This window comes from Mizuhopecten yessoensis, unplaced genomic scaffold, assembly GCF_002113885.1.
Source record: "Mizuhopecten yessoensis strain PY_sf001 unplaced genomic scaffold, ASM211388v2 scaffold3901, whole genome shotgun sequence".
NCBI classification, from domain to species: Eukaryota; Metazoa; Mollusca; class Bivalvia; order Pectinida; family Pectinidae; genus Mizuhopecten; species Mizuhopecten yessoensis.
The window spans coordinates 115841-133276 of NW_018405276.1; the positions used below are offsets into that span (position 1 = coordinate 115841).

General features: G+C 38.2%; 1 protein-coding gene across 2 annotated transcripts in view; it reads left to right on the plus strand.

Moving 5' to 3' along the window:
• The window catches only part of LOC110448185 (ras-responsive element-binding protein 1-like), a 55302-nt gene extending 39143 nt beyond the window's left edge, over window positions 1–16159 (plus strand). For both annotated transcript variants that reach the window (XM_021494299.1, XM_021494300.1), the window contains 13 exons: window positions 873–1396; window positions 1672–2875; window positions 4578–4755; window positions 5072–5720; window positions 6087–6438; window positions 7763–8088; window positions 8629–8809; window positions 9046–9219; window positions 10022–10233; window positions 10557–11202; window positions 11492–11635; window positions 12197–12432; window positions 13080–16159. In XM_021494299.1, coding sequence (XP_021349974.1) covers window positions 873–1396; window positions 1672–2875; window positions 4578–4755; window positions 5072–5720; window positions 6087–6438; window positions 7763–8088; window positions 8629–8809; window positions 9046–9219; window positions 10022–10233; window positions 10557–11202; window positions 11492–11635; window positions 12197–12432; window positions 13080–13280 — 5027 coding nt within the window. In that variant the 3' untranslated portion in view covers window positions 13281–16159. The remainder of the gene's footprint in view (window positions 1–872; window positions 1397–1671; window positions 2876–4577; window positions 4756–5071; window positions 5721–6086; window positions 6439–7762; window positions 8089–8628; window positions 8810–9045; window positions 9220–10021; window positions 10234–10556; window positions 11203–11491; window positions 11636–12196; window positions 12433–13079) is intronic.
• Window positions 16160–17436: the final 1277 nt, after the last annotated feature.

Genomic DNA, 17436 nt, shown 5'->3' on the forward strand with positions numbered 1-17436 from the left:
AATAAAACTGACATGTTTTTACAATAAATCTTATACGAGATGATCTGATAATTTTAGTGACAAAGCAGGAGAGATATTTTTAATTTGTTGACATACTTGTGACTAGAGGTAATATAAATAAAATAAAAAAACGCTAACAGGTTTTAGTTTTCCTTTTTTTTTATTTATTGATTTGCATGAATATGTTATGCAGTGCAGGCAGTTTTAGGACTATTTTGTTTTTTAGGGCTGAACCAAGAGTACTTCTGAATAGTTTTATTTTACTTATAGTGCATATATTCCAAGATTTTTGACCGGATTGGACAGCAAATTGATCTTGAATTCACATAGTTGGAAGCACATATTTTCTATGACAACTATGTTATATTTTATAATAATATGCCATAAAATATACCTGGCCATCATATTACATATTTTACATTCAACTTTAATTGTGTGCCTTTCACAGAAAATTCAAAAGTTTATTGGAATTTAGAAAGTTAGTTACTGAAATGTTTTAAAGTTGGCCTGGTCCCATACAAAGTGAGGTTTAGGTGTAAGGTGGTTTATAGAAATACGAATTCAAGCTTTCATATAGATACTATTGTCCAAACTTGTTTAAAACTCAGTCACATAGTTGTCATAGAAAATATGTGCTTACTTGTAGAATTCAAGATCAATTTGCTGTCCAATCCTGTCAAAAATCTTGGAAAAATTCTGGGTTTTCCAAAGATTGTTGGTTAGCCCTTTCACCACTGTAGACCATAATGGATTCATCCATAACAATGCATGGTAAAGTCTACTGAAGTTACATAGGGGTAAAAGGGTGATATTTGTTCAAAAGATTTTTAATAATATTCACCTAAAACTAATTAAACTTTAAACTTTTGCAGGTGAGCGACCTTTCAGGTGCAAATATTGCAATATGTCATTTACAACGAATGGCAACATGCACCGACACATGAGGATCCATACCAAAGAGACGGAGGCGAACGCCCATAGCTGTGGCAAAGTGCAGAGGAAGCGAGCGCCGTCTTGGAAGCCCAAAGTGAATAGTTTTATCCACATTGAGCCAGCATCATCTAAACCTGTCGGAGGCCTGACCAGGTCCCCACAGTTAGTTGGAAATGATCTCCTGCAGGGGTCGTCTCAGCTGGCAAAGGAGCTCACCTCCGATTCCCACACGAGATACCAGTATGGTAAAACATCCACCCCAAAGACATCAATAGCCCCTGGCGTGAAGAGATCATTCAACTTCATCAATGTATCCCCGGGGGAATGGCCAATGCCGCCAATCAAACGTAACAAACTATTTGAAGAGGGAGTAAAACTGGAGAGTGAAATAGCCCAATCCAGTCATCAGGCCACTCCAAGAAGTATATCACCATCTGCTGATAAATCTGCTGAGGATATGGAGGTAAAACTTTGAAAGCTAAAAGATATTTGTTTGTTTTAAGTGCCTATCTTAATTTCTTTCTTTTTGAATGATTTTAGAAAAACAAAGAAATGTGAATCTTTGCCTTTGTAAAATAGAAAAAAAAATACAAAAGTGGAAACACAACAACATTATTATAAAGATTGTAAAAGTTTTGGTATCAAAAGAAAATAATTTAAAAATATTTGAATTTTGTAATGACCTTTGTGATGACCTTATCGGTGACCTTTATGATGACATTTGTCTTGGTTTTGTAGGTGTTTGAAAGCGAGGACAAAGAGGTGGAGCAGCTCCACTGCCCCGCCTGTAACAAGGCTTTTATTTGTAAGTATGGCCTGGAGAATCACATCCGGGAGAGCCACCCCAACTTCTCCTCGCTCAAGTGTCATCTTTGTCACATGAACTTCCACACACTTCGCAGCCTGAGTCTGCACAAGACGTTGGTGCACGCTAAAGCGCGAAAGACGGAGAAGGAAGATGACGAATGCAAGGAGGATGTCAGGGCAGCTGCGGCAGCCGTTATAGGATTTTATGATCTCAGCTTTGTCGACTTCTCCATCAAAAAGTTTTCTCTGATTGCAAAGTCGTGGTGCGAGCAGAATGCAAGGAAGTCAAGTAGCGTTTATCACCATTTTGTTTGCAAGGAATGTTCCAAAGCATTTCCATGCAAGGGTGCATTGAAACTGCATCTCAACACCCACAGTCGTGCCAAGACATCACAATGCCCGCTCTGCGAGTGTGACTACATGACAACTAAAGAGCTCCACCTGCACATGATAAAACACATGTCCGACAAAGCTTTCGCTGATGTTCAGAAACCTGTGCAATCCAACCGTCGTAAACCAGCTAAGGACACGAAAGCCGAGGAAGTCGGAAAGCACGATTTCTTGGCTTCATTTGGCCTCACTGCCAATGTCGAGTCCCTAGATGTGACGGAGAAGGAACACAAACCAGTATTGTCTGGTAACAACTTCAAAGTTCACGAAAGAAAAGAAAACAATGAATACTTCGCAAAACTTGGACAAATATTCTCACCAACTGTCTCACCGATTCACCCGTCCAAGAAAATGGAGCCTACAGAAAATGACAATGACTTTGCAAACATCGCCAAGATTTTGCAGACATCTGCAACCGGGGGTCTCCTTGCTGGACTGCCAGGACATGTAGCCGGCCTGGAACAGCTCGGCCTGCTCAATCAATCTCAACTGGCAGCATTCATGCCAGCATTCTTAAACTCCTATAATCATCCGTCCTTCCTGTCTACCATGCCCGCCATGATGAATGCAAGTCACATGATGAGTTTAGCCAATCAGGGAGATCCTAGTCCACTCTCCACACCCCCACCTTCTGGTGAAGGCAACAGTAGTGGAGGCAGTGCGTCGTCGCCTAGCAACGATTCCAAGATTGCTTTCCCATGCAAATACTGTGACCTAGTCTTCCCGAATTACAGAGCACTGAAAAGTATGTATACTTTTAGTTATTTCTTACTGAAGATAAGGGGCTAATGTTACGATAGCCCAGATAATGATCTGAAATTGTTTTTTTGATAAGTTTGTAAGATTCATGTGTTTATCATAAAATATAGAAATAAATACAAGATGTTAAAAAGACTAGTGGATATTTTTGAAATCCTAATTCATTATCAATTACTTCATTTATATGTTTTATATTATATACCTGTATTACTCTTCTTGGCTTAACCTTTGACCGTTGACCTTTGACCTTTCAAAACTGCATCATAGTCTTGTTCACGATGTATATCATGTCTTCTTCTCTCCTCCACCACGCCGCGTAGTAAGTATGGATCACTGACGCTGGCCACACTGTCAATCTTGCCCATTTTACTGTAAATATTCAACAATGCATCATGTCAATGAATATCGTGTCTCACTGGTGCTGTTTATTATATATATATGGTTGTTTGTGCATGTCTTACCTTTCGTTGATGTCCTATCGTTAGACTGTTTATACACTCAGGATATTTATCTACAATTCCATGTTGACCGTTTTTGTTTTTAAATCTTCCTAAAAGGGTTGATCTTTTTTGTTTGGTGTTGTGAAGCTGTGCCTTTTTTCCCCCAAAAAAATAAATAAAAGTTGTATATTTTGCCATCAGTTTCCCATATGCATCCTCTTACCTATTTGGTGATTTCCAAGTTTTTTGGTAATTTTCATAAATTTTCTTAATTTTCTTAATTTTATTTTCTCATTTTTGCCAAGAAAGATCTTCTTGCTTTTAAACACCATTTAACGTGAAGATTATGAATCGTGCGCTACTATCGGTTTCTTGATATTGTGTCTGACTGTTACCTCTAATCCTTTTTTATTTGTCACGGTAGAGTTGGACATGCATGTAATTAGTCAACAAACATTTGCTAAACAAAATGTAATCCATTTTTAAAAGGCTTACTAAAGGAAATGATCAGACATGGAATCTGCATGAAGTTTGAAAAATATTTGGAAAAAAACCCATTTGAATTGCAAAATAATGTGTAAAAATACGAAAAAGGCTGTTGTGATATTTTTTTAGCATTGTGAATAAAAGCATGTCACATGATTTTGGAAAATGTTGATTTGAATATGCATGTGCAGCTTGTCTCGTTGACCTGCATGGCTGATTGCTGGTGTCTATAGACAGTCAGTCTGAAACAGACCTATCACCTCAAAATTGTCTTCACAGATATATCTACGATGAATATAAATCACATTAATAGTATCATGTTTTGATTCTGTAAATCAGCATTTTTTTTTTATGATAGAGGTACCAATTGTGCAGGTTTATTTAATATATTCATCGGCTTAATGCAATTTATGATTGTAAAATCCCACCAACTGCCAGGTATCATATTGTCATAGTTAGGAGGTGTAGTGTAAAATAGAACACAGCAGTTTGATAGGGTTACACAATTAAAAAGGTTAGACTCTGTGTGAGTCGGGGTAGTTATTGCTGGTTTTAATTTCTAATAAGAATAAAGGAAATTCTTATTAGTACTTAAAAGATATTTTTGTTAATTGTAATTTAACTTTTTTTCAGTTCACCCTGAAATCATTTACCAGTGGAAACAGTAATATTATACATAAACATGTGAGGAATTTTGTGAATTTCTGAATTTGAGATAAATTTGAGCAGCTGTGATTATGCATTATTTTTTGTTGTATATAGGTCACACCCGTACCCACCTTGGACTTTCTCCTTACAAGTGTAATCTGTGTAGCTACTCCAGCGCCGACAAAAGCACCCTCATCCGCCACCTCCGCACACACAACGGTGAACGCCCCTTCCAGTGCCGCGTCTGTGACTTCGCCTTCACCACCAAGGCCAACTGTGAACGCCACGTCAGGTAAGATTCAAAACCCAGCGATTAACTTGATTCAAATTATTAAGAGATGCGATTCAAATAGCTCTTTCACTGTTTTCTGAATATTATGCATCAAAACACTTAAATGAATATTTTATTTTTGAATAATGCTTATAAGAAACCTTCTGTCTTTTCTTTTGAATTTGAATATTTCATATTGTAAAGACCTGACTGTAATGAAAAACTAAAGGCATAATATTAAGGTTTTACTGTGTTTAAAATTTATGATATTTCCAAAGTATTAAGTTGTTTCAAATTGATTTTGCACATAATGTAATGTTTCCTATTTCGTTTTCAGGAAGAAGCATGGTAAAATAGTCAAAGAAGATATAGAGATGGCGATCGGTTACAACAAGTATGTAACTGAACATTCTGCCATGGATTCCTTCCACTCTCCAGACACGGTCTGCAAGTACTGCGGTGTTGACTTCAAGTTCTTCCGTGCGCTGAAGCACCATTTACGATCCCACAGCAGCTGTCGTCAGAAGCCGTTCCAATGTACCCGCTGTGACGTCGGTTTTTCCACTAAAGCCAATTGTATCCGTCACGTCCAGAAACAACACACCGAGATCTCACAGAACCATATAGAACAATATATCGTCGTCCACGAACCACTCCTAGGGGAAGGAAGCGACCGTTCAGACGGCGCTCTTTCAGATGACAACACTAGTCAAGAATTACCCTCTCACCCGCCAGCCGCTCACTCCAACTCCAGACTGAGCATGACCCCGAATAGCAGTCGTGCCGAGTCTCCACTCGTTATTAAGACAGAACCAATCGACCCTGACATGGAGGATAGGCCGCTAGATTTTAGCGTGAAATCCTCGTCTGCCAATTCTACCCCTAGTGTCACCCCTAGGGCAACACCAAACAAAAAGATGGCGAAGTCTCTTGGAGATGAACTGCCCATGGATCTATCAATCAAGAAGAAGAGTGAAAGCCCAGTGGTGAGTGCTACCTGTTATATGGAGCATTGTCAGTGATATAAGCGTGATGGTATGAGGGCACCACTGTAAATGTAGTTGGGGGCGGGGGGAGGGGGTATCTTGCGTCGTAAGAGACGTTGAAGAAACCAAAACTGATGTGCTGCCTGCAAGTTTAATTCTTTATAACTTCTGTTTTTCTCCCGTTTTTTTACCCCTCTGTCTGTATGCACCTTCAAAACGTATCTAATAATAATAATACAAAAACAGACAAATTAATCTTGCTATGAATCTACCTTTTTGACATATCTTAGGGTTGAACAATTCAAATACTTTGTGAAAGTGTATGTAACAATTGCTTCAAAAATGTTTTACAATCTTTTTCTTCAGATGTTGTCAAATAACAAACTGAAGGTTATGTACGACAACACCCTACACCAGTGCCAGTTCTGTCCGATGGGCTTCTCCAGTCAACGTGTCCTCGACCGTCACATCTGGCAGCTCCACCCACAGATCGCTGAGATAATGGGTAAACACTACTTCACCCCGATCCTCCCGTCACCAGCCGATAAGTCAATGACCTCGGGAAACCTTCGCCTGCCTCTGAAGCCGCCAATCGGAGATGGAGCTTTAGACAACAGATCACAGACACCAAAGTTGAACAACAACTCAGAAATGAAAAAGTCGGCCATCTTAGATAAGATCAAACGTGAGGCGAGCTCTCCTTCTGGAAGCCTTCAAGGTGGGCTTATTTTCTGTTCTCTAGATAATTTCAATCATTCAAAATTAATACCAAGTTATTAACATTTCATCGACAACTAACATCAAGAAAATGAAAATTAACAACTCAACCCACAGTTATTCAGGTTTTGCTTTCATGTTGTGTAACTTGACCCCCAGATAAATGTATTACATTCCTAACCATTGTGTCATGATACCGTCATGTTTCTGACAGTATTTTCAATATGCAACACTTCGCTGTTACATCTAGGTTACGATAGTCATATCGTAGGGGTGTCGTTATTGATGGTGTTTATTTTTTACTTTGCTACAAAATGTGTCATTTTAAACAGCAAAGTTCATCATACATGTATATATTGGGACAAAATAGAATCTCAAACTTCTTCTCATTTAGCTAATTTCATATAAATCGTCAGAAATTGGAAGTTGTTTGGGATTCAGCTGCTGTTTACACCATATTTGACTCGTTTACTTTACCGTTTAATGCACTAGTTCCTGCCGTGTAAGTACATCATTGTGTAGCTATAGATTCTGACATCTACAAAGAAGAGTGCATTTTTACTGTTATTATTTCTTTTTATATTCTTGTATGTAAAATACTCTTATGATTATTTTTCTTTGAGCTATTTCATCAGTTTTTGATGCGTGATTGTTTAGTTTTGTCATCATTGTCGTGTGTAGATGAAAGGTTTTTTTCATAAATTTTACTTTTGTTATGTCTCTGTTTTAAATTGTCCAAAGGAAACGAGATGAGTTTTATTTTGAATTTTAATTCTACAGCAAAGAGTTTTGTGTATTGTACTCTCTTACTCTAAATGTCAATTAATAGTTTTATATTGTTGGTTGTATGCTATGTCACTGTGATGTTAAATTTGCTTTATATTTATTTGGAAGGGAAATATGTTCAGATGGAATTTGAAATTCTTTTTGATTATTATTCATTGATTTCCAAACCAAAGAATGGTTATAAATTAATTTGTGAGTTCACAATATTTCTACACTGAAATTAAAATAAATTATTGTATAAATTGTCAGAAGAAGCTTTTGTGTGACGAAAACGAATTATTTTAAATTCTAACGAATGTGCATTTTACTACAAATGTAAGGTCAACCCCGTATTATCCAGTTAATAAGCCTGAAGAGGTTTCAAGGTTTCTGAAGACATGTTCGTTTTCTCTATCGGAAAGTTTAAAAGTCTGTAGAATTTCGCTAGTTTCTGTTTGATGAGAGCCCATTGGTGAGAAGAGTGTGAAAGATTAAAGGTTACTGAGAATAGACAATATCCATTATGTGCCCGACTGTAACGCTGGCTGTACTGTTAACAGGTAATGACCCTAACTGCGACTTGGCCTCCGTCAAGAAGATCATAGACACCACCAACGCCAACCATTTTCAGCTGTACCTACAAGAGAACATCGGAGACTCGGACTCCCAGGACCGCAGCGAGGCTGCTGATGGAGAATACGAGGATCTCGACATGCCAGAAATATCTGACACGGACAGAGAGGAATCGGCCCTCGTGATCGCTGAGGATCCTCCGGTTCTGAGTCCCCGCTCCAAGGCAGACACCAATTCGGAGACCAGGAGCCTCAACGGTGACGACGATATGCCAGATCTTAACAAACTGCTCAGCAGTGAACTACGCCAACAGGTAACATTCTTAAATACTAAAATTATATTCAGATTCCTTCACAACATTTTTCATCAGTAAAAGTAACATCGATTCTTAGTTATGACTTGACATGACAGAAACCATGGACAATCAAAACTGCAATGCATCATGGGATATTGGCTTCCAGGATATAAGTGTTTGTCTGCTATATGTTGGATAAAGCATTGCACAGTTGATATAAAATCGGTATAATATGATGTTTGTTGTAGGTAATGAACATGTTTCAAAACATCACTCACAGCAAGGATGTATTTGATCTAAAAATGAATTGAATTACACAAAAGAATCGATGCTAAATCTCAACACAGTGTCGACTTGAAACACTAAGTTATGATCATGACATCATCAAGAAGTGATGTCATCAAAAAATTATCATGCAATGATGCTGTTTGAATTTTAAAAGAAAGACACTTGAGCTTCCAGAATCCTATGATGAAAGCTGATATTAGGTTAAGTTGGTATATGTCTATGTAGGAGCCTATATGCAAAAATGCTTATGTATAAACTATTTCTGTGCAGATTCAGGCAGCACAGAAAGCCGAGCGTGAGTACATCCCCAACCATCAGAAAATAAAGGGAGATAACATTAAAAAGAAGCGCAACTCCTATGCTGACTCTCCCCATAAGCTGCAGTGTCCATACTGCACTCGAACTTTCCCTTGGGTTAGCTCCCTTACAAGACATCTCCTAACTCATACAGGTATGTTAATCATTTCACTTCAGGTCAAACTAACTTGACAAATACAGACATTCCTAGAAATATCTGCATCAACAGAAAAATTGCGGCATTTTTTTTTATCTTTGACCGTAATTTAAGCTGCTTAAACTGTTGACATCGCAATTAATTAAATTAAAGTTTATCTCTGAAATTTAAAAGATATTATTTCTTTTCGGTTACTGTGGGAATAATATAGATAATCTTTGTGTCTGTTGCAGGTCAAAAACCATTCAAGTGTCCAAAGTGTCCAGTGACATTTTCAACAAAATCTAACCGAGAGCGTCATCTGATCCGTAAACACGGAGTCAACATGATGGACCCACTGTCTCGGCAGACCATGGACAGACCGTACAAGTGTCACTTGTGTGTCTTCAGCTCCTTCTCCACCCAAGGTACGTACAGAATAGACCTTCTACATCTCTAATGGTCAGATATACCTAGTTTAGAATTGGGACTGTAGCATCCTCCATACCCCAGGGATTACGCTCACTTTCGCTCTCTACACCCCTGGAATATGTCATAGCGAAATTGAAGGCTCAGTGTGCGCCACCTTGTTGATGAGACGAGAAGACTAGTTTGATCCTTTGATGTACATCAAAAGAATCTCGCGGTCACATAACAATAAACAATGACTGGCTTTGAAGTCAGGCGTCACTCCTTTGTAATTTTCAAAGGACAGGTATCAGCCAAGCGATCGGTCGTGTTTTTTTTTTACCTAAGACCAATCAAACAGCTATCTTCGTGCCTTCAATTTTGCTATGATAAATTCCTGGGGTGCAGAGAGCGAAAGTGAGCGTAACCCCTGGATATCGAGGATGAGACTATAGGTACCATTAGAGAACTTTTAATATACATTTTCATACTTTTTCTCTGTAACAATTATTCATACAAAAGAAATTACCATAAAAATTCATACAGAAAAATTTTGTGCAGAATGTCTGAAAACAAGAATAAATGTTAAAAGTTGACAGTAGAACTTTTCTACCCACTTACAGAACTAAAACCGTTTGTGGTTATTTACAGTACTGTACTTTACTGTAGCTGAGAGGTCAAGTGATATTAAACAATAGGAAAATTTCATAATTAATTGTCAACTATTAAACATAAGAAAAAAATGTTATTTGAGACCCCAAGCCAATTTTTTTAATGGAACCAAAATGAGATATTTAAATGTAACTGCTTTTCCTCCAATAGGAAACCTGCTTAAGCATTACAAGGAGCGCCACAGTGGCTGCAGCCTCCCCGAGTCCCTCATCGACCTTGACAAGGCTGTCACAACTGGACTGGCCACTACCTTGAGTGGTGAGGAAAGGTCACTAGCCCGCGATAGAGCTCTGGGCATTTCCCAGGACGATGTCCTTGAGAACAGTTCCTATGCTGCGGAGGAGCAGCTCAACCAATCAATGGTGAGAAACGAAATAATAACCGTAAAAATATTGTAAATAAGTTCATAGAACTTTTTTTTAATAACTTTTGTTTGGTACATATCTCAGTCTACTGGTCTTAATGTATGTTTGATGCGGTTTGTGTCGTCATATAAGACATATAAGACATATAAGACTGAGTTTAGAGGAAAGATGTATGTATAGTCTGATATGTACTGTCTGTATTATAACCTTACTAAAATTATTTTGTGTGATGAAAAATATTCATCACCTTTTCATTTCAATTTTAATTTCTGGTAAATCTGTGAGCCATTTGTGAAAATGTGATTTATTTTTGTTTTCAGGAGAACGAACGTCCAGATGACCGATTCATGTCAATCACCATTGATTCAGGCTGTAAGTCGGACAATGAGGAAGAAGATGACCTGGAGTTATCGACCCCGTCCATGCCCACCATGGAGGATATAAATAACTCCATTAACACAAGCCTCAACAGCTCAACAAAACAGTTCACCGGCTCGGCCGAGCGACAGATCAACCCAGAGCGTGACAACTACAATGTTGATAAAATCACTGATTGCTGGAACTGTGGCGAGAAATTTGTGTCTCGCAAGTTGTTAGTACGTCATCTCAAGGAACACAACATCGATCTGCCTTTCAAGTGCTACCTGTGTGACGCTTCCTACGATGTCCGCCTGGATTGTCTCTTGCACCAGGAGAAGTTCCACGCCTCCGATTGGGTGATCCTGAAGGACAAGAACAAGGTGGACAATGTCGACTCGTTTTCACGTCACATGGACAAGGTCGTCGAGAACAACTGTAACAAGGTCGACCAAGGCGTTATCCTTGAGATCCCCGGCCAGAGTGCCGACGACCCCAAGATGGAGGTGGTGTCTGCGGACTATATGCAGCGTAAAGTCTACTGTTCCCTGTGCCCCAAACGCTTCTGGTCCCTGCAGGATCTACGCCGACACATGCGATCCCACACAGGTACACACCTTTAACAACTTCATATGTACATAGATCGTTTATTTCTCTTTGAAAATATATTTGAAATTACAAAACCCTCGAATTTGTTTCCTTTCCAACAGAAGTCAGTTTGGTGACCACTCATAGGGTTTAATTGAAATTCAAACACAGGTGTTTTTTAGAAAGAAAACTGCAGACATTAATAAGAAACTCTTTATTATAGTAGCTTATCGAAAAATTCTACTATGCAACTATTGCTGTATAAACTTGTCACTTGGGACCCCAAAACTTAAAGTCACATTATTTGTAGGTGAGCGACCATTTGAGTGCGACATCTGTCAGAAGCGGTTCACGCTGAAACACAGTATGATGAGACATCGTAAGAAGCACATGGAGACTGGTTCCCTCAGCCCCAGTGATGACGAGGATATCAACCCCTCCACTGACGATTTATGTAAGTAAATCTCTGTCATCTAACCTCTTGGCTTCATCGTAGCTAACACATTCCCATCAGTATATCTATCTGTCGATAAACATATTACTTCATCGCAGGTACATCGTAGCTAACACATTCCCGTTAGTATATCTATCTGTCTATAAACATATTGCTCTTCAAGATTTTTTATCATAAAGTTTTCATGATTTGTTAATTTTATGTTTTGGGTCTTAAAACTTCTTAACATTCTGGTACACTTGTATTGCATTGCATTTTTGTCTGGTGAAGGTGACAGAGTACATATCGTACTAGTCATTGAAATGTCACATATAAACACTTAATGGTTGTGCTATATGAATCTTTTCACAATCCATACTTACCAACCTGAAGAAAATGTTTAGAAAATCTGGTACCTTAATGTTGTCAAAGCTGCTTCATTATAATAGTAATTCCATAGAGTGATATTTTCACGTACGGGTATTTGTATGAAATGTTATTCCTCGAAAGTGTTGTCACTAATATGTAATTTCTATTCATAAAATAGGTTCATAATTTAACTTTATTTGTTGTTTTTTATAGCTTCTCTAAAGATCAAGGGTCCACGCTTGCTTCCCAAGCCTAGTCCAAGCATCCTTGTCAAACAATCGACAATCCCGATCCAGCTCTCCCAGCCTCTCCCAATCAGGCCTATGACAAACATGTCTGGTATTCCCGTCATCGCTGCCATGCCAACCATGACTTCAATGTCCGCTATGCCTACTATCCACCTCAGCAACAGTTACAACTCGGTCAGCATCAACGGAGACAAAGCCAGGGTAAGTTGTTCAGCCTTTGTGGCATTCTAATGCCGAAAACATGTCTGATTTAGATCAAAGATACACTCCATCCTCTGCATAAACCAACGGGGTTGGATCTTCCAACACATCATCAGGAGTACATTTAAGCTTCGTGTAGCAATGTCACACTCTGAAAAGTCTCGGTGTGTGTGCATATAACTAATGCTGTAAAAGGATTTTTTGTGTGCCCTAATTTCTGTGTATTCAATAAAATGGTCAATTTCCCAGAATCTATTCTCATGGTATCGGGTGGAGTAACCAAGGCACCAGGTGCTTTGGTAAGGGTGGATTCAGTTGCTATTTATTTGACAGTTCACAAATTTGTCCACAAAAAAGAGAATCCTGCAGAAAGAACCCAGCCTGTACAGTATAGAGATTCGGTAATGAACGGTCACTAGCACATGGCCACTGATGTTGTTGATGTAATGATGTACAATACTTTTTCACAGCAGGTATCCTGATCTCTATAAATTTAAAGCCATGAATCACTTGCAAGGAAATCTGATAATTTCTACCTATGATTCCCTATAAAATATCTATATAATCATATTTGCTATGAAGGATTTTAGTAATGTATGTTTAATTTGTGATAAAATTGTAACGCTGCTATCCATTCTGTTTTTCAGGAAGGGCAAGGTCAGCGTGCTAACAGTATCATCAGCAAATTGACGCCATCAGTAACTGCTACACTGGGGTCAGCACTAGGATCAATGGGAGAGGGCAAAGACAACGATATTTTACACAGTCTGCTTGGAGTGGAGCTGGGGTCTATTGACAGTATGTTGGACTCTGCAGACAGCGCAGCGAGACTCCTCGGTGTGAATTAAAGGGTCTGTCATCATGGCTCCTCAGACTAGATCGGAGATCTGTCGGGGAGGCACCTTGGAGGGTATTAGAGGTTCAACACAGTCGACTAGGAGTGGAGATAAAATATATTGGACTCCACAGATAGCGCAGCATAGCTCCTCGGAGTAAATAAGAGAATCTGTCGGGGAAACGCTTAGGAGCAAATGAGAGGATCTGTCAGCGAGACTCCTCGGTGTAAATTAGGGATAATTTATCATTTCTCGAGGATGACACTTACATAAATAAAAAGCCTACATGAAGGCTACAACGTATGGAAGAACTTGAGTATTGTCAGAACTCCACTTAATGACGAAAAAATCTTAGCCAAAATGAAAATCAAAAATGGACTTTACAGGAAATGTCTGTTATAAGACATCTGTTTGTGCTGTGAGACACGAGTTGTTCGTAGCGAACTGTTGGACATTGTAGGAATTGCTGAATATAAGTTGGTGAATTTCACCACATTTTGCGTGATGTTATTTGCATAAATGGGATGACAAAAATTAATAGTTGCCAATGTTAATGAGATGATGCAACGGAATGAAATATTGCTGTCGGTTATAATGCTGTTGTAGAAGCGAAAACTATTTACTGTTAAAAATGAGTCGGCTAGTTTGAAAATAGAAACTTATTGCTGTAAGGTTACTCATATTCAGATTAATGAGTACTTCAGGACGAATGAGTTGCTAGATTTTGTTTTAACGAATGTGGACTTAGAATCTGTGATATTTCACTTGTGTGTGACCAGTGTTTTAAGGCGGGTGTGAGTTTAGAACGAGGAAGACATCTGTGTGTGACCAGTGTAATATAGTGGTGGGAGAGTATAAAATCAGAAACACTGTGATCCTTTATTGAACAGCATTATGCAAATATGTAAATGTGTTCATGTACTTTGTTAAATTTGACAACATATCAGTTAATGCAATTTTTGTACATACTGTAATTAATTTGTGCTAGAGATTTTTTGTACAGATTTTATCAGATGTATTTAAATTTGGCCATTCTTTGATATGTTTATATACATGCCAAATAATGGCCAACCCAGAGGTGTAACATGTAATTTATAGTTATTATATTTGTATAAAAGTGACCAGGGATCAAACAGTGGGAATAACGATGTGGCCGTAGGTACTTAGACAGTTTTATTTTTAGTTTAATTAGTACATTCCTCAAATGATTGGTCTGTGATGCGTGGTTGCGTGCCACCTAGTTCATTCCTCAAGTGATGCGTGGTTGTGTGCCACCTAGTTCATTCCTCAAGTGATGCGTGGTTGCTTGCCACCTAGTTCATTCCTCAAGTGATGCGTGGTTGCGTGCCACCATGACCAGCAATATATGCAAAGTGTTCAGTCAAAGGGAGATAATTCATACTGGGCAAAACATGATGCTGAAATAAAAGGCAGCGGGGGCGACATGTTCTGTGAACATGAAGACTTATGTCCCAGCCATTAATCATTCCCAATCATTTTGTCTGTGAACATGGAGACTTATGTCCCAGCCATTAATCATTCCTAATCATTTTGTCTGTGAACATCAAGACTTATGTCCAGGCCATTAATCATTCCCAATCATTTTGTCTGTGAACATGGAGACTTATGTCCAGGCCATTAATCATTCCCAATCATTTTGTTGGAGTTTTTTTGGGTGTTTTGTTGTACATTCTATTTTCGTATCGCTCTCTTTAAGTATTTATAAAACTAACCTAGTCTCTTCACAAAGATCTGTACTATTTACATTAAATTTGTTATTTATGATTTTTACTAGAGTGACAATGTTCAACATTCACTGATAGCTGTAGTTTATTTTAGTTACTCTTTTGTCCTGCTGTTTTTATCATTGTATAGCTTAAGGTATAAATATATGACAGATGATAATTTAAACCGATTGAGTTTTGATGAAATTTTATCGATTCATTTATTCATTTTTGCATTGCTTCAATGGCATTTACAGTTTCAAGGCTGTCGCTGAAAGAACCTTTCTCCGGTATGATGTACCTAATAGTCTGGGCTGTCAGTTTGCTCAAATACGGCTACCTTCAATTTTGCTGACATTCTTCATATTTTAAATTATTTTCTTCATTTATTTACATCAAGATATGTTGATAATTTATTTATTGCTAGTTTATGGTTTTAGTTTTGATGTGACTTAAATTCATATATAACCAATCAAAAGTGTTATGAATGAGAGACAGACAAGTAAGTTGTGTGGACAGATAAAAAATGTGTACGCTCATGAAATAGGCTGTTCCACATTAAATATGACTTGTTCTCGTGAGAGAATCGATCTCTAATACAGGAAATTCCTTTTAATGTCATGTGACCGAGAAACACATAAAGGGTGACATGAGCTTGGTGAGAATTCTAGGAATATTCTGTCTCAGACATTTGTAAGCTTTACTGTTTTAACACAAAGAAAGGTCAAACATGTTATGTCTCAAGTCATAGGCTCAAAATATCCTGATTACAGACGGTGGTTTTAAACAAATTGATTCAAAACACATGATGAGATTTACACAGGTGATCAGCCATCCTTCAGATGAAATGTAGTGCATTTTGTTTTAATTTTGTAAAATGGCTGTATATATGTTTTTGTATATAAATCATTTGTTACAAATTGCATTCCAGAAGATAAAGATCTTTGATTTTCTGTTGAAATTGTTTGCAAACATTCCATTTTCTTCTGACAATGGATAAACCGAAATATATATTTTTAAAAAGAAATTTCCTATTTTTCAGATTTTCATATCAAATTGTGTACATGCTGATTGTAAATTATTTATTTTATTGTTTTATACTGTGTGTTTTCCACAAGTGATGGGTTATTTCTTCTGATGTTGAAATAAACATCTCATAAAACTAAACAAGGGGTCTTTGTTTTCTGTTCTCAAATACTTGTCCAGTGTACTATTGACATGTAGCAGAATGCTGAAACACGAATTCCACGGAAGTGGATGTGTTGCCTACCACCCACGTTGATTTGAAGATTAAGATAAAAATCCACATGGCTGCCAGCGTGTGACTGACATTATAGAAAGGTCTAAATCCACATGGCTGCCAGCATGTAACTGACATTACAGAAAGGTCTAAATCCACATGGCTTCCAGCGTGTAACTGGCATTATAGAAAGGTCTAAATCCACATAGCTGCCAGCATGTAACTGACATTATAGAAAGGTCTAAATCCACATAGCTGCCAGCGTGTAACTGACATTATAGAAAGGTCTAATCCACATGGCTGCCAGCGTGTAACTGACATTACAGAAAGGTCTAAATCCACATGGCTGCCAGCATGTAACTGACATTATAGAAAGGTCTAAATCCAAATGGCTGACATTATAGAAAGGTCTAAATCCACATGGCTGCCAGCATGTAATTGACATTATAGAAAGGTCTAAATCCACAATGCTGCCAGCGTGTAACTGACATTATAGAAAGGTCTAAATCCACATGTTTGACATTATAGAAAGGTCTAAATCCACATAGCTGCCAGCGTGTAACTGACATTATAGAAAGGTCTCAAATGTTTCCTGAAAATCAAAGCACTCTGTCTAGAGTTACAGTGCTGAAACAGTGTCTCTTCATGAAATCCAAGATGGCCAAAGGTGACCATATTGGTTTTCAGATTCAATTGAAAATCCACTTTAGTGGATAATTGATACTTTGTGTATATGTAGTAAGTTTAATGAAAATCAAAGCAATCCTTCAAGGGTCGTAACAGACTTTAAATGGGGTGGGTGGGGGCGAATCAATGAACAGAGATGAGGGGGGACACCAGATGAGTCGATGAACAGAGACGAGCGGGGGGCACCAGCTGAGTCATGAATCAATGAACAGAGATGAAGGGAGACACCAGGTGAGTCATCTTTGTCATACATGCCATATCTTAACGATTTGTGCGCAAGACTCACGAAAAATACTTCAGAAAAATTCCTCACAGTGAGACATATTTCTCACGAATTTCATTCGGTCTCATGAAAAGAAACAGAGTTTGGTCAATCTTAGTGATAAACAATAGCTACATGGATTCACAATGACCTTGGTCACTGAGAGGTCTTAAGTCACAGGCCAAGCCAATATGACTCCATTTTAACATCCACTATTGGGCTGAATGGGTAAACATATTACCTGTCCCACTGACT